At 39.8% G+C, this 22,261-nt stretch overlaps 1 protein-coding gene across 6 annotated transcripts in view; it reads right to left on the bottom strand.

The window, feature by feature from the left end:
* Window positions 1-801: 801 nt before the first annotated feature.
* CDK13 (cyclin dependent kinase 13) overlaps window positions 802-22,261 on the bottom strand; it is a 48,937-nt gene continuing 27,477 nt past the window's right edge. The window contains exons 6-14 of one of the 6 annotated variants that reach the window (XM_062625426.1): window positions 21,128-21,317; window positions 18,740-18,796; window positions 15,913-16,014; window positions 15,716-15,793; window positions 13,783-13,899; window positions 12,719-12,850; window positions 10,312-10,463; window positions 7,031-7,414; window positions 802-5,978 (exon numbers count right to left, since the gene is read on the bottom strand). In XM_062625426.1, coding sequence (XP_062481410.1) covers window positions 5,122-5,978; window positions 7,031-7,414; window positions 10,312-10,463; window positions 12,719-12,850; window positions 13,783-13,899; window positions 15,716-15,793; window positions 15,913-16,014; window positions 18,740-18,796; window positions 21,128-21,317 — 2,069 coding nt within the window. In that variant the 3' untranslated portion in view covers window positions 802-5,121. Of the gene's footprint in view, window positions 5,979-7,030; window positions 7,595-10,257; window positions 10,464-12,718; window positions 12,851-13,782; window positions 13,900-15,715; window positions 15,794-15,912; window positions 16,015-18,739; window positions 18,797-21,127; window positions 21,318-22,261 lie in introns of all 6 variants that reach the window. The other 5 variants (XM_062625425.1, XM_062625422.1, XM_062625424.1 and 2 more) reach the window with 5 other exon arrangements.

Genomic DNA, 22,261 nt, shown 5'->3' on the forward strand with positions numbered 1-22,261 from the left:
GACAACTAGACATCGTTTCATGAGTCTGCCTGATCTGCTGTGTGCAAGTCGTACCTCATGCAGCCCGGGCACCAGAAGTAAACCCCAGGTTTAATTGTAGCTGCTGCCAAAGCGTTCTGTCCAAAGCAAGATGCTGTGAGCTACAACTACGCATTTCACCAGCCTAATGCCAAATGACACCCACGTAACTGCTGCTGGGCCCTGTGACTTCCTATTGCACCACCACCACCCATCTTCTGGCTGTATCAGTGACAAGCTACCGAAGCGATGACAGCAGCCGTCTGTCCAACCTGGGCTGTAAGACTACCAAAGATACAGCAGGTGCCTATTTTTGGCCGTCAGTATGGCGTTTATGAAAGATGAGAGTGCTTTCATTAGATGAGCTGATGCAGCGGGGAAAAATGAGAGAAGCCTCAGGCATTCAGGGCGCAGTTGCTGAAGCCACGCTCCATTTACCGCACGTCACCGGCAGCGTATGCACGTAGCCAGACACCGAGAATACCCGGCTCTTCAGGTTTGATTTCCTGTTGCTTCTAACACTCACACCACCCTCTTTAAAAAGACAGCAGTGGGGAACATGAACTGCGCCTCTGCTTGGACAGCACTAACTAAAACCATGGCATTAAACACGACTCCAGCAACAAGCACTGGGCCCACCAGTCACTGCAGTTCTCCTTAGCAGTGCTACTGGTGCTGTAAATAACGGGTTAGTAACTTTTAACACACCAAAAGTTATATTCATTTGGATGCTTAAAAAACACCAACGTTCTTCTGAAACAGAGAGGGAAAACAATGAAAGGCTTCGAGTTTTCATGTACTTTATTTACAGGCCGCACAATACATTTTATATACAAATGGCTTAAAATAACAAAGAGTAAGCAAGCTGAAGCGTAACAGTTTGATTATTTTAAATTAGGTTGTCTCGAAATAACTCCTGCAAGAAAGTATTCTTCACCCTGATAAGCAAAAGTTAGTTTGATTTTAAGTCAACCCAAGGTCGTTTCGTTTTTAAATACACGATTCAAATCAGTTCTCTGGTGATTCCTTAGTTTCATGACACACTTCCGCATATATAGAACATCCCGAAACTATTAAGAAGGGAAACGGCCAAAATTTCCCCATGTAAAATAGAACCAGTGTAACAGAACAGACTGGAGAAATGGGGTATGTAAAACAGTCGCGTGTTTTATTAACAGAAAGAAGAACGCAGGAAATACATGTGAGATTTTTCTCTCTGGGAACCAGAATCCATGGTCTGAGACCTAATTTGCCCGCAGACAAGAGGTATCCTATGTTACTTCGGTTTGTACTGCACAATTATCTATTAAACTCATCCCACTGTAAACTTCACCAAAACTGAAACTGCCTCCTGCACCAAGCAAAAGGAGAAGAGCACTCAAAACCCAAAGGAACTGACATGACAGCGCTTCCAGAAGCACCTCTGCTTCGAGAGAGCACCTCACTACTGTGCTATGGAGAAAATTCAACACTGTTTTATGGAAACATAACGAAAATATAGAAGTTTGCCTTCTAAAAATTAATTTTCCCCCAAGAAATTATATTAACATTTAAGGATACACGTATTTTTACACCTTTTCCCTAACACTGCTCCTTCTGTTCAAGATGATAACTAGCAATCCAGGATAAAAGCTGTTTCCTTTTCCTTTGGCTGGTTTTAAGCGTATTACATTAGTCTAAGCGTTTTAAGTCATGGTCATAGCAGTCCAGTCGTGCTCACTTCATGCCTCTTGGTATGGCTAAAGACCACTGAATATAAACAATGAAGTACTTGCTACTTGGTAGTCCATGATTACAGTATTTTGCTATGTTTATTTAGGAATACAAACACACAACACTTACTTTTTGATGTAGTGTCCAGGTCTCTGTAGCACACTTTGGAATTGCAGCATGGAAAACATAAACCCAAAAGGAACTGGGGGGGGGAGAAAGTAACAAAAGCCACGGCTCCACAGAAAAAACAACACTGATTTTAGGTCTACAACTGCATCAGAAAACGCAAGAGCCACACGATGTAAATTGCCAAACTAGCACAGACCCACTCTGCCGAGTGGAATTTGCTCCAAAGGGTAAAACTCTGAACTGATATAAGCACCTCGTCATGGGGTTTGATTCAAAGGGAGTTTCCATAGGTCATACACAGGCCCAGGACAAATGAACGTGGACCTACAGTCCTTAAATCCGCCCCGTTCCCTGGCTGCTGACCTGCCTAGACACAGCTCTGGGGTCAGGGATAAATCCTCCTGCCATGCATCCCAAGGGCTGCCCTGCAGACGGACGACGGAAGGGCTCCTAACCCATACACAGCCCATGCGCAGCCTCTCCCTGCCCAGCTCAGGGAGAAAGGTTGTCAGAGCCAAAATGATCCCCTGGTTTGCAGAGAAGGTGATCTCATCAGTTATCACACATGGAAATACGTGATCTTTCCCTTCAAATTATCCCAGCACTGTTGCCCCAGTCAAACGGAGTGTTCAAAGTCACAGGCTAGTAGTAAACCTTACCCTGAATTTGGGGAAAAGTCACTGTGCAGTATGCAGCTGCCACAGCATGCCAGTTCTGGTTTTGATTCATGTGCAAGTTCAGCTCTCTGTTGCATCTCCTCATAGGATTACTCTTGCTGTTCTGGTTGGGGTTTTTTCACGGCCAAAGACTGAAATCCATTTTGGTGGAATGATGCAAGATCAGAGCCCCTAAGGAGCTGCACTGTCACTTACATGTGCAGAGGGGACAGACTTCTCTGCATTAAATGAGGTGAACTAAAGGACTTGAAAATTTACCTCCGAAAGGGAAGCAGCAGGATGTCTTCCTTGCATTTCTGTATTGGAAATCAAACCATTTAGTCCTCTCAGATCCACCTTCCATGTGAACTTACCTGCTTTTTTAGGCAACTGTCACCTGCAGTTACAGCTGAAGTGCAGGAAAGTAACACCAGACTGCACGGTTCTAGTGAAAGCAACTGCCTAAAAGCTCTGCCAGTCTTGCTTCATTCTGACAAAAAGCAATCTGTGTGCATTACTGTGGGACTGGCTTTGTTAAGGTTTGTAAACAGAAAGCCTCAGCTGACACTGTCCATAGCTAAATGAAACTAATGGGGTTTGCCTTTAAAACCTTACTGGCAGAAAAATGCTACAGGGGGTATCCCTACTCAAGGAAAACTAGTTCACATGTGAAGCTTCTGTTGTAATTAAGCACAGGTTACTCAGGTCATATCCGTAATGCTTATGGCCGACCAGGCTGCTTTTATTTTCAGATCACGGGATTTTCTACTGTGTCTAGTGAAAGCAACTGCCAGACTTACAGGGCCATCGGAAGCAGCATGACTCTCTCCCCACTTCTCATTTGCCAGATCCTCAAACGCTACGTAGTTAGCGAAGGGAGTTTCTCCATGCTCTACAAAGTGGTAGTTAAGCCATGTATGAACCAGGATTTTCAACTAAAACAAAAACAAAACACCAACAACTTTGGCTTCTATTCTGAGTAATCCAAAAAGTCACTGACAAGACTACGTTTGTGATAGTGTAAGTAGAAATTTTACTTTCTTAAAAGTAATAATTAAACACTCAGTTACATAAGGTACCGATTTGTCAACTGGATAATCAGTTGGAAGACTGTTTCCAATATGGGCTTTAAAACATTCTTTTACGTACATGCAAAATATAACCATACCTCCTCTCTGCAGGAGAGAGACCGCTTGTTGTCAAAGGAAAAGAAAAACAGGCTGGAAGTTGTAATTAATACGAGTGGCTCTTGGTAGGAGTTTGAACTACAGTCATTTGATCAGGTGTTCAGAGAGACCCGATTCCAATCTTTAAATGTTCTGTGGAATGGCAGGTATCAAATCGATTAATTGGCACAATCACAAATTTACAGAGGATCAGAACTAGCGTCAAAACATTCTGCTGTTGTGTTAAATACTGGTCATTTTTCCTTTGGTTACTTCCTATAAACGCAGTATTTGTGGGAGAAAGGCGACAGTGTCAGCTCTTCACACAAAGTAAGGTACTGCTGTTGACGTTTAAGAGAAAAGAAAACCCTATTTCATCACTTGGTAAGGACATACAAAGTATAGTTCATTTGGCAGAGGAACTAACACACTTACTACAACTCCAGGAGGGAGCTGAGGAAAAACTACACTCAATTCTTCTCCTCACTTCCACTGTTTTCTCATGATGATCAATTTGGGAACGATACTTCATCAAGGAAAGATCAGGTCTCTAAGTAACTGGCCCACCTGAAGTAAACAGCACAAAGTTATGACCTATTTCAGTTGCCTATTATTATCTGAATTTCCATGTTAACTACTGAGGTTTAGGGATTAATTTATTATCGATCTATGAAGTACTTCCAAATGTTTGCAGACCTTAAGCTTCCATGTTAAGGCACTTACCATTCAAGTAAAACAGTTTTTATATAAACAAGCCTGGGAGATGGAGAGAACATTTTACCAGAACATCCATTCTTTTTTTTTTTTCTCTTTTCTTAAAAGAAAAAAAAAAGAGAACATTGACCAAATATTTATAAAACTTTGCATCAAGAGAAAGGTTGTGGTTTATTCTCTGAAATGAGCACAAAGTACACCTTCCACAATAACACTGAAAGCAGTGCAAAGACTGACAGTGACCTTTGACTAAAGGTAGCTCGGTAAAAAGAAAAATACCAAAGAAATCAGTGCCCTGCTTTGATTGTTGTAAAATTTTTTTTTTCCTTTTTTTCTTTACATAAAAGTTGGTCCAAACTTACAAAAAAAGCACAAATGTGCATAGTTCAGAAGATCTGAAAGAGTGCCATAAAAAGCTGACGTCCCTAAATTTAGCATCCACTTAAAACGGCCAAAATACAAAATAAAATCCAGAGCGAGAGTTTGTGAACATGTACAATCGATTTATCTACGTTTCAGACAGCATGAGTTTGAAGCGTTTGTCATTTTTCCTACTGTATGCAAGACCCTTTTCCACATAAAAATAAAGCTGTTGAATTAACGTTATTCAAGTCTGCTGAATTGCTGCTTTAAACTGCAGCGAGGGAACAAGATAAACGAAAACCAAACTAAAACCATGGAAGTTTTTCCAGATAAAAATGATGTGCCTGAGGAAAAACAGATACTCAATATGGTAATCCTCTGCCTCGCCCTCTCACTGCAGATGTGTTAATGTGTGCCCTGTATCCTTGGGAATAGCCAGGTCCTTGGGCAGGAGAAGTCCAAGTCTGTCCATGCATGTGGCCGATGCCACCGGGGTTTTCCTGTAAGTTACTTCCAAAGCTATAGTTATGTATCTTTGTGGGCAAAGAGTGCGTGCTCTCTGGCCCCACAGGAGCATCACTGTTGCTGCCCAGAACCGGGATAGGGCCGTGGCTGTATTCAAACCTATGGTCTTTATCTCCACTAAATAGCATGGGGCCAGCGTTGAGGTAAATGTCTCCATAACCAGCTACTGAGCCTGGAAAGGATTCTGAAAAGGCCGACGGAGGAGGGGGAGCACCAGAGTGAGATGAAGCAGTACTGTAGTTATCCAAAGACTGAATATCTGAGTTTCCAAGGAAGCTCCTCCTTTCTAATGCTCCTGATGATCCGCTTCCTATTCCATCACTACTGCCATAATGGGCAGATGAGAAGGAAGACGATCCAAAGTTATCCTTGTAGTCTGGGCCTGGTACGTAGGACTCCCTAGGCTGATAATCCACGCTCGTTTGTACTGGCTCCTCTGTTGTCGCCTGAGCTTGATGCTGAGCAAGCAGCTGCAGAAGGGCTGCTTTCACTCCTGCGTGAGGATCTGTTCCTGAAGAGTTAGTTATAGGCAAATGTTGGTTCTCTGTCCGATAATCAAGGTCTTCATCAGTGAGAGGCGGAGGCTCCGGTGGCTCTGGGGGACGCTGGTCTGGAGGCAAGATCCGAGGGCGCTCTTGTTCGGGTGTTCGGTTTAGAAGCCTCATCTCAGGTTGCCTAACCAAATCCTCTTGACCTACGCACATGAGAAAGAAAAGCTTTGGAATAAAAGTACACAATAACAATACCAGGAAGGAAGAGGACTCTTTCCTCACACGATGCAGACGTTTTGTTACGTCAATTCTCATTCAACTTATTGTTTAAATCTATTGGTAGGTGGTCAGATTATTTTAGGGAGGGCAACAGCTCATTTGCCTCAGGAGGGTGATGCGGGTTTCTCCTCCAAGTAAGATTAACAGGCAAGTAGTTAAAGGAAAATGACACAAGCTCCTTAAACAAAAAAAAAAAACACAAAAAAAAAATCACAAATAAAACTTAACACATAAATACTAGAAAATTCAAAGAGGGGGTCACAAAAGATTTGCAGATAGGAACAGAAGTCTTGAGGGACAAAAGGCCACTCAAAGGAAAGAAAAAAAGCCCTAAAACACTTCAGAGTGCTTTCAAAAGCTCCAACCACCCCAGAGCAATACATAAATCACCATATAGTGAAACTGAAATAGGAATCCAGACAGGTCAACAAGAGAACTCTAAACTTTGAGATGACTAAGGAAGCCACTAATATACCAAAGTGGTAACCTTCAGTCATGCGTGTTAGAGCGACAGGAGTAATCTCCTACAGAATCTGACACTGAGAACTTGCTCTGGTCAGCATTAAGAACAAAATTAAAATGGCCTCTCCCTAAAATGGGCTTTACCTAAACACAGTCAAAATTAGCAAATTCCATCTATGAAATTCCTAGAGAAGACTGTGTTCTGTACCACAAACACCACTAATAAAACCTCAAACCTCCAGAGTAGTGATCAGTGTAACTGCTTCATCAGAAATACTACCAGCACTTCTGTATCTCTTAGAGTAGGGAACATCTTTTGCTCTGCCTGCATGGTACCTGCTACAGTGAAACACAAATTCTATGATCCATATGTAAAGAGTGACAAAACCAACTGAATCAGCTCTCCCACACTCACACCAACTCATATGGTTAACATGTTAACTCTTTATCCCCAAATCATGACATTTCCCACTGCTCAAGGTATCTGCCAGTGAGCAATAAAGACCTTCAGTACCTGCAGATGTATATAACGACTTGATCAGATGTGGGTAGCTGGGTGCTGGAGATTCCACGTCCTCCCGGCTGACAGACACAGGAGTGGTAGGCTCTGGAGGCTGCCTGAGTGGTAACGACATTTCATTTCCTGATCCGTTTTCCTTCTCCTCCAACACAAAATCTTTTTGTTTTGTTTGCTGAGCCTTTATTAACTGAGACAACAGAACAGCAAATGCACTCTGCACAGCTGCCTGGGCAGCATCAGTCTCAACTTTAGGCTGATTCAGCTGAGCAGGCGGTACAGGAGGCTGGGTGACCGTCGGCTGTTTGAGAGGCTCCTGCTCTGGTGGCGGTGGTGGTGGCGGCGGTGGCTGCTGCTGCTGCTGTTCTGACTGTTTTTCACCTGCTGACAAAATTCCAGCAGGAAGATTTATTTTATTTAGTTGCTGCTGAGTCTCTGGGTTTACCTTAATATTCAACACTTGGGCAAACTGTGCCAAACTAACACTTGTTTTAGACTGTAGCAGGTTTAGCAGGATTGCCACTTCATTCTGGTTTAACTGCTGTCCAGTGCTTGTTTTAGCTAAAGACAAAAAAGGTGGTTTTAAGTATTATTTAGAACTGGCATATTTCAGAAACTCAAAAGACTAATCTAGCATGGCTGACATGAACTGGCAAAGCATGAGTTTGGACAACACAGGAATAGAATGCTTTTACATATTAACTGCCTCTGGGGGAGTACCTATAGGAAATGGAATGGGAAGATCCAACATAAAGAAAGTGACTTCCAAGGGGTATGCACACACACTTGGACAGATGAGAAATATCAAGCTGGAGCTCAATTTTCCACAACACAACACAACTAAGCTGGGGCTTAAGGCCACCTGCTTTAGGCAGCTGTAAGATTTCCAATTCCCGCAAAATTCCCTATCTTTGACATATCACATCCCTCTGTTAAAAAGTGGCCATCTGCAAAATGCATTTCCAGTCATATTTTGGCCTGTTCTAATTCAGCATCTGGATTCTAACACCTGCTCAAGTGACCAGGCTCTAGGTGACGCAGAAGCTAGCAAGCATAAATGCAAAAGCAAGTGCTGAGTTTGAAGGACAAGTCATCAATCACCCAGTAGCAGGAAAATGCTACACATTCTGTCCTCTTCTATCCCTGATTCTGCTAATTCACCAGTGTATTAACTCATAACAGATTCAAAGCATGAACAGTTACAGACACAAAAAAGTTAAGTATTTGCCTTGCAAGACTAAGAGCAGGACAGCTGGAAAATGCTACAAAACCAAAAACCCATTACCCTACTTGTGGATGTGCACCAAGATACAAGAACTTGGAACCCTATTCAGGCAGGGTCCAGGGACTTCAATGATTTCATATTTATATATATTTATCTTAAAATATATATTTCTGTTATATATATTTATATATATAAAATCATCTCTTTGGCAATACATAGAAAATTTCTAAGGCCTTGTACTGCTGGCTCTCACTCAGATGTCACGTTTAATAGTGGATTTTGTAACGTCTGAGGACAGTCTGCTCACCACTCACACTCTTCTCAGGATCTCAGTGAAAATTCAGCAGAAAGATGCCAAACAGGGAAACTAACCTACCTATATACACCTATCCTAACCATACTCTTTGGTTAGTTTCAAGCCCATTCCAAGAGCAAACTGTGTCCTGGGAAATCTGGCAGTTTCTATCAGAACAGAATTATTGAGCTCTCATAGCTCCTGTTAAATTTTAAGATGCAATCACCAGGGGTCCCATTTGTGAATAAGAACATTTAGCAGCTGATTCAGGGTGGTTTTTAACCTCTTATTTTGGGGTGCAACAGTTTTTCAAGCATGCGTTTGTACATGGACTTTTTTAGTGTGCCTTATTGATATTATCTAGTATTATCTAGTTATGGGTTTCACAAGTGTTTTGCTTAGCACAGAAGACACCTCTATGCTAAATTGTCTAAACTCTCTCAAAAATTAAACTGCCTTCTTTTCTACCTAGATATATTTCTTTATGTGCATATGGGCAAATAGCAGTACAGGTCTGAACGATTCCTTCTCTGTTTAGTTTATTTACATAGCTAGTATTAATGACTAATAGTAGTCTCTCATCAGGCCACCTGTTATAAGAAGTACAAAGAAAATAAATATTATCCTTTAACTTCTATACAGATTTCATTTGTGGGGGGAAAAATATTAAGGGCTACAGAAAGTCATGCTTGAAAATGCTGCCAAAACTTTAAGCCAAACATACGGGGTGGCAGAAGCTCACAGCTGGCTTATGGTGCGAAACAGGATGAACAAGAGCAAGAGGCAATAAATTGCAGTAAAATATGATCAAAAGATATTCTTTTCTATATGTCTCTGCACAGAGTAATTAGAGCTCTGCTCTACTGTTAAATGAAAAGTTGATTCAAGATGGTTAGTATCAAAGAACATTCGGGCTCCGTGCATGCATTTATTGCGTTTCTTTCACTCCTGTATCAGCACCATGGGGTTTAAGGTCACTTTGCACAATCAAAGATGGTCTAAATTACCCTTATTGGCTATTCAGTTTGGTTTTGTTAGTCTGTGTATTTCTACTTATTATGAAGGAACTATCACTGAACTACTAAGAATCTCAAATGGTGTCCACACAGGAAACCATTACTTTTCATATTATATTCATAAAACTGGTCTCAAGCAAGATCCTTTGGTTAAGTTTCAGAATTAACAGTTGTGCAATCTACACAGGTAGCTACTTCTTGTTATACCACGTTTTGGGTTGGAGGTTTATGTTTATTTCCTTACAACTCGGTTCAGCCCCAACTTGGAAAGCCAAGAGTAACGTAACATGCAAAGAAATGATGCATTTGAAATGATGATTGTCCCAAAAATCTGCCTTCTGGTCAGTTTATCAGTACCAAGTAAAGCTCCTCCAATCTATGGAGACTGCAAGGAATTTAGAGCAGCAGCTGGCTTGTGGGATTAGTGAAGAATTATAGATAAGCAAGAGATAAAATTCTCTCAAAATATAGAGCAAAGTAGTTGCTCTGACCAGATTGCAAAAATAACTTAAAAGGAACACCTAGTTTCCAAAAGCAAAGGTAAATCTTTCGTAACAAAGATTTAACTTACAATACTGCTCCTCCCTCAAGAATCCAGGGGACGTCAGTACTCTGAACACAACATCTAAGATTTCTAGAGGTGCAATCCAAGTAGAAGGTAATTATAAGAACTGAAAATATTACTGACCAAGTGCTACACTAGAGTTGCCCTGAGTTTTGAGTTGGGAAGAAGTTTGCATGCCTTGTGGGGTGTTGGTTCTGCTCTCATCCATGCCGAGAGACAGATCCTTCCTAGGGACTTTAGCTGCTGTTGAGTCATCAGTCATGCCCATCTGCTTCTGTCTTCTGCGTTTCTTACTCCACAGCTCATGGCAATCTTGCCACAAAGGAAGGCTGAAAGAAGGATTAGAAATAATCAGTTTTATCACAGACGTTTTTAACCATGTTGGTAAAATAAATACTCAAGGTATACATAAAGTAACTTGTGAAAGATTGATCTACCGAATTCAGGCACATGAGAAAACACTCAAAGCCAGCAAAATCTCAGACTTGCTTTTTCTGGCTGCACGGACTGCCTATTTCAGAAGCACAGATCCCTCTGGCAGAAAAGGGGAACACGTATCTTGAAATCAGAACCAATGTCGTTTTCTTGCATTCGCACTTACGAAAAGCCTAGTTATTTGTGTAATTCAAGACTTCCAACATCAATGCTGCACACTTGCTTTGAAACAGAATTTGCAGAGATAACAGACTTATATGAATATGAAAATGCTTTTTTCAGGGTATGGGTGACCAATTCCTTTTGACTACTTGTAAAAGTACTAGTGCCTCATGAGTTCCAGTATTACCTGCAGTAACAGACATGGCTATCTAGTTGTACAGCACAGACAACCAAGACAGTGAGTGGAAGGGAAGGGAAAAAGGTTTCAAGAGTAAGTAGCATGAATAAACAGCATTTACAACTAGCAAAGCTCAGATACTAGGAACAACATGGGATATTCCAGTCCTTTAAAAGACAGATAAAGGCAGAGACAAAAATCTAAGGAACTCATCTGTCACCAGTTCTGTTGTTCCATTATAGCTCCCTGCAGGCATCTCAATCCTGATTTCCTAAGGAACAGAGACCCATAGATAACAAACACTGAGGCAGTAAAAATAGTGCCCTCTGTTTTCCTATTATGTATCAGTAACTGTCTGATCACTTCCCTCACCTAGGAAGGAACATGGAAAAATTAGGTGACAGATGACAAATGAGGGGACAGATGCCTCAAGGAAAGGCAGTTAGGACAACTGCTTCCTTTATTGTTTCCCTCTGCATACCAGGTCAAAGACCTGCCAAGTACTTAGTCAAAAACAACTGGAAGCAAGCAAGAACTCATTGTGAGAAGTATCTTACAGTCCTTGCAACCAGCACTGCCACTTTCTTTTCAGCTGTTTCTTCCCAAAGGAGAACATTCCTTTTCCAGGAGAACAGTTCACACTTTCCTGTGCATGCTCTGTCAGACCTGTGGTTCTTCTTAATCTTTAAAAGGACACCAATGACTTGTTTTCAATTTCCATGTATCACCTCCTATAATGGATACACTCACTACAGAGCTCATGAAAAACCCCTAATTTCTTCCTGTTCACTTACTTTTAAAAGCACATTAGCAACATACCATACAAGTGGTTCTGAGATTTTAGTGAAAAGCCTAAAATTGCCGATTACTGATACTCAAACAGCAATATATATATATATATATAAAAATAAAATAATCATCACGTTCAGACAATGAAACCTCTTCATGTATCAGGAGCATTAGTAACAACCATGTGTATGTAATAGGTAAGTCCCAAGAGATTTTTAATAAAATTTTTAGATAAAATTCAAACATTTTTCTCAGTTGGTAGCTAATTAAAAAGAAGTCAGGTACAGCCTGCCTTGAAGGCACAATTTACTCAAGCAACAGTTAAACGTTCTGTGTTCTGACAGCTATCTTGAGGGAAGAATGTAATCAGCAGATCCTGTAATACTTTTCCATTGTTCTTCTTGGCGCCTGTTCCAGTATGATTTGTAGTGATTAAAATGACAATTAAGTCACTGCAAAAACCCTACTGGAAATTGCAATTTCCTCTTGGAGAAACCCGCAGGAAAAACCCTGCACAAAGTATTCACCACTCCTGCCTGTAAAACTAAGAATCTTATCTGGCACAGGAAACTATTTATGGTATTCCATTTTAACACTCTGGTGCCTTTGTAGAATTCTATACCCAGTGTCATTCTACCATCAAAGGCGGCAATTCAGATCCATGGAGGACCTCAAAACCCTCGGAAAAAGCAGACACTGATAAACAGAGACACCAGAGAAATGATGGTTTTCTGACATTAGAAACATTCATGTAGAAGTATTTTTGTAAAGGTACTCAGTAACTAGTTCTAGGAGTAACAGATGAAACAGTTCTCGGATCCTCACAACCACTGCTATCATGGTGTAAAAGTAATTCAGCTACGCAAACGTTTTAGTGTGGAATCACCATTAAACAACTGTATCTATCAACAGTTCTGTTCTGCCACCTCCTACTTTAACTGAAACACAATGACCTCAATGAAATCAGTGCACGTTCACGTTTTGTACAGGTAAGAGCCTTTACCAAAGGAAATCACTTACTCTGGAGGAGGCATTTTAGATGGTTCCACATCTCGCAGAAACTCACACTGAAGAGCTTGTTCAGCTGTGCAGCGCTTGCTGGGATCCAGGGCAAGCATGTAATCAAATAAGTCTAATGCAGCTGGTGGGATGCTACAAAAGAGCAAAACAGAGAAAAGCAGTGTATTTTTATTTTGAATCACTCTGTGCAAGTAACTCTTCCAACATAACTGATCAGTAAGTCCTCAGATAACTCATACCCTAGCAAAACCCAATCACAACTGGAGCTTGGTAGTAAGAGGCAGAGATAAACTTCACCTTTTATTACCCATGCACACATATAACCAAAGCTTTGATTTGTGTTAATTGCTTGAAACGCCATCCTTATAACCCCCCACCTTTCTAAGGCAAGACTATATTGTTACTTTACACTTTGGAATTTAGCACCCAGAGAGTTGCAGTTTTGACTAGTCCAAGGACAACAATTCTACTGCTTCAAAGATACAAGCCTCATTAGTACAAACAAGATGATACATTTCTCCTGAAACAAACCCCAGTAACTGAAGGAGGGAAACAAACCCTTTAAAATAAGCTTACAGCTGTTTTCCATAACTTTCACGTGTGATCTTTGCACAAAAGTAGTCCAGTGGTAGCACTTCAGATTACAGGATTCAGATAACTAACTCCTTGGTGCTGAATGAATTTATGACCCAAAAGACTGTAATGTTAACCAGACTACATAGTTAGCTCTAGCCAGTTGTCCTAATAAAGAACAATTAAGTACTCTGAGCTGGTTTTTTTGGACCAGGACAACAAGCAGGTGTACCAATCATGGAAAACAAATGCTTCCTTAGGAAAAAGCTGACAGGTGGTTGAAATTTTAGGGCCTTCTTCCCTCTTCTTGAAGCTTCTATTAAGGGTTAATATAAGCTCTCTGTATCTGTATCATGGGAAGGATAAGAACCTAAAAACATTTTTCTTGACACTTAATCTATATTTATTCTCCAGAAAACAGTGAAACTTCATAAAGTCTCCAGGAGTACTTAACACTATTACAGTTGACTAAACTTATTCTTCATCCTTACAAAGCAAACTCTTCCCTCAGCTTTCGGCGATACTGCTTCTTTGGTTTCATTGTGTTGAAATAAGCTAATTTTATGACATCAGGCCACACTGCTGGACAAGGACTCCCGCAAATTCGGCTGTATGAAAAAGAAGAGGGAAGAAAGAGTATGAGATCCAAAACCTCAAGCGAGCACAGCTGTCATTTTATTCATGCACGTACAGTGAATATAGCAATATATTTTAATGTCCAGGTTCTTTTATGTCCCTAGCTCCCAATGCCAGTGAAGAAAGATACACTAAATGTTCGAAAAAGCACTTTTCAGGGACTTTAGTTGACATTGAAGACGTGAGGGGGAGAAACCTCAGGAGGCCCTAAGGGCAGAAACAAGATCCGATCACTAGAAAACCTGTGTATTTTTTACTTCAGGTTTATGTCTCAAGCCTCATCTATCTCCACAAATGAGTTGCTCAGTCTTATTCCTGCCCAAGCCATTTTGTCCAACTGAAGACAGTTAAGCACAGGCTGACCAACTTCTGAGCAGAACTAAGGAGGCATTTTGCAAGGTTTCACACATTCATAAAAGGACAACTTGCAAATCCATTTCCCTAGCCCACCCCTCCCATTTATTAGATTTAAGCAGTTACTGTAAGAAACCCAATAATCTCTTAGTTATGCCCCAAATGCTATGCAAACCAATCTGACTTTACACTGGTTGAGATATGCAACTTTCAGAAGAGGAAAAAAAGAAACAAATCTGTCTTTTCCTATCAGAATTTACTTCAGCTCTATCAGTGCACATTACAGATACACAGGATAAATGTAGAATTGTTGACTGTAACCTGATGATGGTAAGTTGATAAAATTGATATGTTAAACAGCCAAATACGCACAGCATCAATAGGGAAGAAAAATGAACTACAAATGGGCGCTTCCAGCAGGAGAAGGAAATCACAAAGTTTTAAGTTTGCTGTACGAGAGGTACAAACACAAAAAGCTCCAAATGACTGCACTGTGATATGCTTCAATGCCATCTAGTGCTCAAAAGCAAAAACTCCCCAGTTCTCCTTACACTGAGAATGACCACTAAGAACCTCCTAAAACCCTACATTTTTCCAGGCCAGCAAATACCACACCACACAGCAACATGCTACTGTTCAATTTGGTTTGAAAAACATCTCAGTATATAACTTAAAGTTTGTTATTACTTTCATTTTAAAAATAATGTTGACCATTTACTATTCAGGTTCTGCAAGGACAGTTATGTAGGACTCGCCCTCTTTTCCCCTTGTTTCTAGGAGAGGACCTGTCCTCACTTATGAGGTCAATTATGATACCAGAATCAAGAGCAATTTTTGTTTGCTGCATAAAGGGTTAAAAAAAGTAAAGCTGTTCTGGTTCCACTGAGTTATACATGTACCATTGTATGATTTCTTGAGATTGAGGAAGAAACAGAAATTTCATCTCCATAAAGTGTCTGGCAGTTTGCAAGGGAACAGAAATATGCCCACAAAAATAATAAAGCCCAGGTGTGTAAGTAGTAGGCTTGAACAAGAACTCAAGGCCAATAGCACACCAAGTACCTACTCCTCCCAAATCCCAGTTATTACTGCCCATGTTTCCATTTTGATTTTTTGTAAGGACGTATTGTCATCTTAAAACTAATGGCTACTTACAACTTCAGTAAGAGTCAACTCCAGCTGCTCTACAAGAAAAAAAACCTATTACTGTTCCACTGCACACTGCTAGGACCACAGAACACACAGAAAACCGCCTTCTCCAAGTCTGAGATACAGTCACTTAGTTTATACACCACTCAAAACCTTTAGAAGCTGGTCAGAGCAGTAACTGAGAACTTGTAACTGTCTGCAGTGCGCTATCTCTGATTTTAACACTAACAAAAGAAACCCAACACTTTATGAGGATCCTACTGTGTAGTAACGGTTGCAAGTTACCTTATAAGTTCCAGTTGAGCAAGTTCTTGATTTGCTTGAAATATTGGCTTTTTTGTAAAAAGTTCACCCAGGATGCAGCTGTAAAACAGTTTTACACAATTCCATCATTATGGCTTTCAGTATAAAGTGCCAGAAACACTGAGGATTTATTTTTGGCTTGGTTTTATGCTTGCCACACTTCTGTACCAAACTCTTACCCACAGCTCCAGACATCGATAGCTGGTGTGTATCTTTCTTCTCCCAGCAGAAGTTCAGGAGGCCGATACCACAGCGTAATAACTTTGTTGGTGTATGGTCGGCTGTTGGGGGGAGGAAAAAAGAGAGGACTATCATTTTACTACGATCTCATTTCTGAAAAAGTGATGCTTTGAGGACTTCTCTAATGTTGTTTGAGAGCAGTATAATCTTCCACTCCCCTTTTCATAACTTTAGTCCTGCAAAGCTGCAAGTGCACAAAAAGCAAACAACGTCTGATCACAGCTATAAAAGGACAGGTTGAAGATATAAATAACAATCACATAGCCATCTCGATGCTACGTGAATTCCGTATCACAATTACTATTCAGACAGCAATACTTTACATTTATTACATGGCTATCACTTCAGGAAAGAACCTGCTTGGATAAAACCATTAATTTCTAGGCAATTACTGACTATTAGCATAGATAATTCAGGACCTCTATAAGCATTTCGAAAAGAAGGAGAAAAAAAAAGTCACTTCACTTTTTCCTCTGTAAGTAGATGCAAAAGAGACAAAGCCTTCTTCTTGAACTACATCCTTCAACAATTTTGATTCCAAAGCCTGGAACACTTCCAATATCTTCCTGTATTTTACATCTTCTTTAATTCTCTACAGCTCTAACCAGAAGTTTCGGTCACTGGGAATAATCCTTTTCATTCTCACACTAAAGCAAGGATTTCCACTATCTTAGGCACACATTGTATGTGGACAGGCTGAGATACAGCATCAACAGTTCAGAAAGGAAGGCAGAAAACAGATGTTAGGTTTTGGTTTTGTTTCAACAACAGTGTCTTAAAAGCGATCCTACATTCTTTCAGTTTTAATAATTCACCCTTACAAACACTAGGTAACTCCACATAGAAAGCGGGTAACATTAAGTATGGAGTTTGAACAACTATAGCATAAAGCCTAACAAGGTTTTATAGCGCACTCACTGGAACAGCTATCAGTTCTGCAAAACCACCCGAGTCTTTTCTTCATCCAGAAAGTGCCCAATTCATTTTTAAGATGTAGTACGTTTCTGGAAACAATCCTGTAATTTATCATATTTATCTCCAAAGCAAGCATTCCTCTATGAAATGTTTATATGGTATGGACTTTTTCTACAGATATACCACTCGTATATTAGAATATGGTGCTTTTTATTTGAACAGATGTTTTCTTACACAATCTGTCATATATCCTACTCCAAACATATTAAATCCACCAGAGTAACATTTAAAGGAGCACAACTACAGCAATCAATGGGAATTTACTTAAAATTAGTTTTTTATTTCCTCCCCATTATGCTCCTACTAAATTTTACACCCTTTTGAAAAGTACATAAGTCTAAATAGCATTAAACTAAATGTAAAATACACGTATTTAAAGCAGCAGCCTTTACACGCTTCTTGGTATAAATTAATTATGCCTTACTGCAGGTCAGAATATACTTGGAAGCAAAATGAATGACAAAGAACTGTCAAAAATCCACTAATGGGATTCTAATTATCCTCCCAAGTTCAACTATTAACTAGCATAATTGCTTTTTAATCTTGGGTTCATTTATAATAGCGTAATAGATGTTGCTGTTTGATATATAGTAAAATCTGTTATTTGCACTATAAAGCTAGTGAAATCTCCATCATTCAATTCTTAATGCATAGTTTCACAAGCAAAATTTAAATTCAATTTAAAAGCAAACGTTAAAAGAAAAAAACCTCAAACCAAACAATCCACCATGTAAACCACAGGAAAAACAAAACGGTCAGTTTGGTGCACTTTAAAGTAAGAAGGTAGGATGGCATCAATCTCTTTTATTATAAGTACATTTGAAACAACAGTTAATTACCAGGCAGCTGCTTAAGATTATCTTACCCTGCTACAGTACTCAACAGTTTTAGTATCTGTACTTCAGCGTATGTTCTGGAAATACCAGCTCAGAAGACAACGAATCTGATGCTATCAGGTTCAACAACAAGCTCAGAGCTCTGTAAGAACACCATAAACTCCTAAAGCTAACATTATGGATATTATTTCCCAAATAAGGCGTGCAGGAATCAAAGTAAGCTCAGGAAGCTGATCTCAGTATATCCAACCACCTGATGAACACACTAAGCGTAATGAACATTCAGCCTCAATTTTTAAAATCCAGTTCCACATGACAAACACATGACATTATAATATGAACACTTCACTTCTTAATCATAAAATCTGTGCACCTGTTTCCTGGAGTACAAGCATAACGAAGCCAAGAACAACAGAAGCACAAGTCACGTGTGGTTTCAGAATAACTTTTATTTCAATTTGTATCTCTCCAGCAGATTCAACAGCACTGGCTGCCTAAAGAATACAATGAACCTCTTCAAACGTAAGGTTAAATCTTACACAAAAGTAATGCTTATTGAAAAGACACTGTGTACCAATTTGTGTCAGCCAAAGAATCTGGCTTTCCCTAAATCAACTTTGCCTAGATATACTAACAGAAAGAATACCCTTTAGGTTTACAGGACCAGAAACTAACAGTAAAAACCTACATATTGATGCAATCTACTTTGGACTTCAACTCTTCATTTCCAATTAATAGAAGGCCACTCTCTACAGTTATTTATCCAGAACACTTGGAAAAGCAATACACTTGCACAGAGAGTTCTGTGGTTTTATGCAGCGCAAGACAACATGTCCTAAACAGTACAGTATGTGTTCTAAACAACAGTCTTCTTCTCTGGCCCTTGTAATACGTAAGAGTTATGCAAAAAACATTAAACTTCTGAATGCTTTTTCATGGTATAGTTTTATCTTACCTTTCTTCAGAGTTGTACAGCCGAGCAAGCCCAAAATCTGCAAGCTTTATCTGCCCTCTGGTGGAAAAAGCAAAGAATTATTTAGTGGTTAATCCTGTTAAAGATTTCCTGCCCCAAAATCAGGTGAAGTCTGAGATTGAGGCAGCTGCAACTGGTCTTCACCAAATCACACTTATGAGGAGGCAATGCCTTACAATCTATGCATCTCTTCAGTAAACAAATACAGCAGCCTACTGAATAGCAAAGACAAGTAAGCAAAATTAGGTATGCTCATCAAATGGCATTTATATCACTGGATCTTAGTAAAAAAATTAGGTGTATGCTGTAAAGTACTCAAATCAGTAACTGCACAGGAAAAAAGAAAATGAGGGAGGAAACTGCTATTTTCTCATCCCTTACTGCTAGCATAAGCATTCATACAACAAGCATCATTAGCTATACTTCCTTCTAGGAAGCCGTCACAAGTCCTGTTCTGCTCTTGTGACGTTTAAATACAGCCTTTAAATGAGGGTGAACGACCAGATAAGGGCTTCTAGTTTTGCCAGCAGCCAGCTTGCTGAATGACACAACCTCTAACCCCTTCTTGAGTTTTCCCACATATAAGGGGAAGAGTAGAAGATCCAGAGCTCTTGCCTGGAAATTTCCACAGCTATAAGGCACTGCTCCGTGGCCTGTAGTCCCCACCACCTCTGAAGTCTAGATGATTTAAACAGAAAGCTATATGCAAGCTTCTGTAATACATGAAATGAATGTTAAAATGTTACAGGGGCAGGGTTTCGTTTTTGGTACTTACAAGCTTTTAAGACTCCCATCACTTTTAAATACATGCAAACCTCACTTTCAAATAGATTTTATTTCATCAAATTAAGGCAAGACTTCCTGATGTAAGAATCACCATTTTGTGATAATAAAATATATTTTATTTAGGTTATTTAGGTCATTTATATAGGTTACATTTTCCGTTCCATTTTTCCCCTCAGATTTGTGCTTAGAATTGTTGTAACACTTGAAAGAATCCCCATAAACAAAGAAATGTTCCCCTCAAATTCACATGCTTGTTCTTCAGACAGCATATCTGTGGAAGATCAATGAATTTTTGAGCAAAGACATTTAGTTGTGTATCTAAAAGATACATAATCCATGCATTTGGCTTCAGGCTGTAACTGGTAGTGAGATTTCAGAAATACCGGCTTAAAATTATTGTCATCAACTATTAACTTTTTCTTCTTCCAGCTGAAACATCTAAGGATCCTCAAAGAATATTCTAGGGGAAAAACCTCTGGATCCTGGATTGGAGAGAGCACACTAAAACAGAAAGCTCCACCTCTATAATAAGACACTCCCTGTCAGTTTACACCTCGGCTTCTGAGTTCCCAAAGGTGCATGGAGACACCACCACTCAAGCAAGATGAGGAAGAGACACCCTTGATCCTTCTTGCCCAACAGTTTGCTTCCAGCAGCAGCAGACTTTTAGGGAGAACATGTGAACCTGCTCACTTTGGGCCTCATTTTCCTTGTACTAACATTACACACAATCACTGTGTTAAAGATCCTAAAATATATATTCCTATCTATTCCCTTTAGCAGGTGTTACTAATCCTATCCATGAATGCATCCCATCCTTTTGACTCTCCTGACACTAGCCAGGAAAACCTGCCCTGACAACAACTTCCAGAAGCTGACTACCCGCTCTGTAAAGATGGTCTTTTTTGCTGTTGTAAGCCTAACTTTTACAGTTGCTCCCTGGTTTTATTACCACTGGATTTCATGAACAGTGTTTCCGTACCGAAGCCTTCCACTATCTTCACACAAGCTTTTAATTCGCTGCTGCTGCACACTGAACAAAAGCATGATCACTAATAAGACTTGCAATTACAAGTGGTTAAAGAAGGAAGAAACCAATTCATCTCTGTTTGATTATGGCTGTAACTGCAAGCCAAAGCATGTCTGAACACACCTGATAAATACTGTTTTAAAGCATTATCCTGACTGATGAAGACAAGGACCTCAGAATTATGAAGAACCAGGCTAGCCACGCTTCATCTTAAAATGAAATGGCAAGAAAGAAAACATGTCGAACACTTATGTCCTAAAATTCTGGTTTAATGTATTTGAACTCCGGTAATTTTCCCCCATACTCTGACCTAAAAGACTGAAGTTTTAATCCTGCTGTTTTAACACGCAGAAGTTTAACAATTACAGGATCCCATGTTGAGCAGTGGTGTTACCAGATTAGTATTTCACAACTGATTTTAAAGCAACTAGGCCATCTTAAAAAAAAACCTGGTAGTGACAAAGCAGGTGAACTGTAAAGATTAAAAGAAAGAGTTAAGAGTTGTTAACATACAATTTATTTCTGGTTTTACAAACTTTAAGTAATATCCATACCTATTATTTAGTAGAATATTTGAACATTTGATATCTCTGTGCAAAAAGTTCTTCTTATGGCAATAGGCCAAGCCCTCCATCAGCTGTCTCATAAAAGATTTAATATGGTTTTCATTAAAATGAACCAAACCAGATTCCAGCAGTCCCATCAAGTCATGGTCCATGTACTCAAATACCAGGTAAAATGCACCTAGGAAAAGAAAGAGAAAAGGCAAGAGAAACAGAGAGAAACTGATTTAACAGCAGTTCAAAACATTGCTGCTCCCTACTTTTCAAAGTTTAAACTATTTTTCTCACAACTGTTCCCATTTTCTGCAATATTTATAGCTGGTCTCCTGTCCAGTAATTGCAATAAAACATAGTGCAGCAAATTGCTCTTCCATGTGAGCAGCTACACTGGTCAAATGTTTGTGAAAACAAATACAACCCTACCAGCATGGTGCCTTAATCTAGATGGACATGCACTCTTTCATGGCTCTCAATCTCCACCCATTTTATATAAGGAAAAATTAACTTGGAAAAAGGAAAAATTAAGCTTGGGGAGAAATTTAGAAACAAAGTATGTACAGCATTAGTTCATCTGTCATGATTCAGTGACTGACTTTAAGCTTCCAGTGTGGAAGTGGGCCAAAAATAAGCCTGCCCTTCTCAGACCAATAATACCCGTAAGTCAAAATGAGAAAGCAGAACTAACCTACTAGCAACAGCAGCTCTGCAAAGAGACAGTTCATACTGCAAGTTGCCAGATACATACACTAAGCATAATGCAGTCTGGTCTTACCTCACATTAGCCTGTGTAATTCCACAAATAAAGCTATTAAAGCCAAGACTCTTTGATATATATATATAAGTATTCTTCAAGAGGAAAAGTGCTGAGTGCTTCAGAGGCAGCAATAACCAATCTTAAAGCAGCAAAGTGCTCAATGCTTCAGAAGCAGCAATAACCGATCTCCAGCACACCCACTTGCAGTACATCATTTTTCTCCTTCTTAACTCTGGGGCAGAGAAGACACTGCAGTCCCTTGCAGAGAGCACTAGTGGCAACGCAGACAACTTTCAAGTGGGTCTGTCTACCTTCCATTTTCAAAAGCCTTTCCCCAAAGAGATTTCAAAGCCACCACTCTAAAGTACAAA

This window comes from Pezoporus occidentalis, unplaced genomic scaffold (genome assembly GCF_034315485.1).
Source record: "Pezoporus occidentalis ecotype Australia unplaced genomic scaffold, CSIRO_AGI_Poc_V1 ctg28, whole genome shotgun sequence".
Taxonomy (NCBI): Eukaryota; Metazoa; Chordata; class Aves; order Psittaciformes; family Psittacidae; genus Pezoporus; species Pezoporus occidentalis.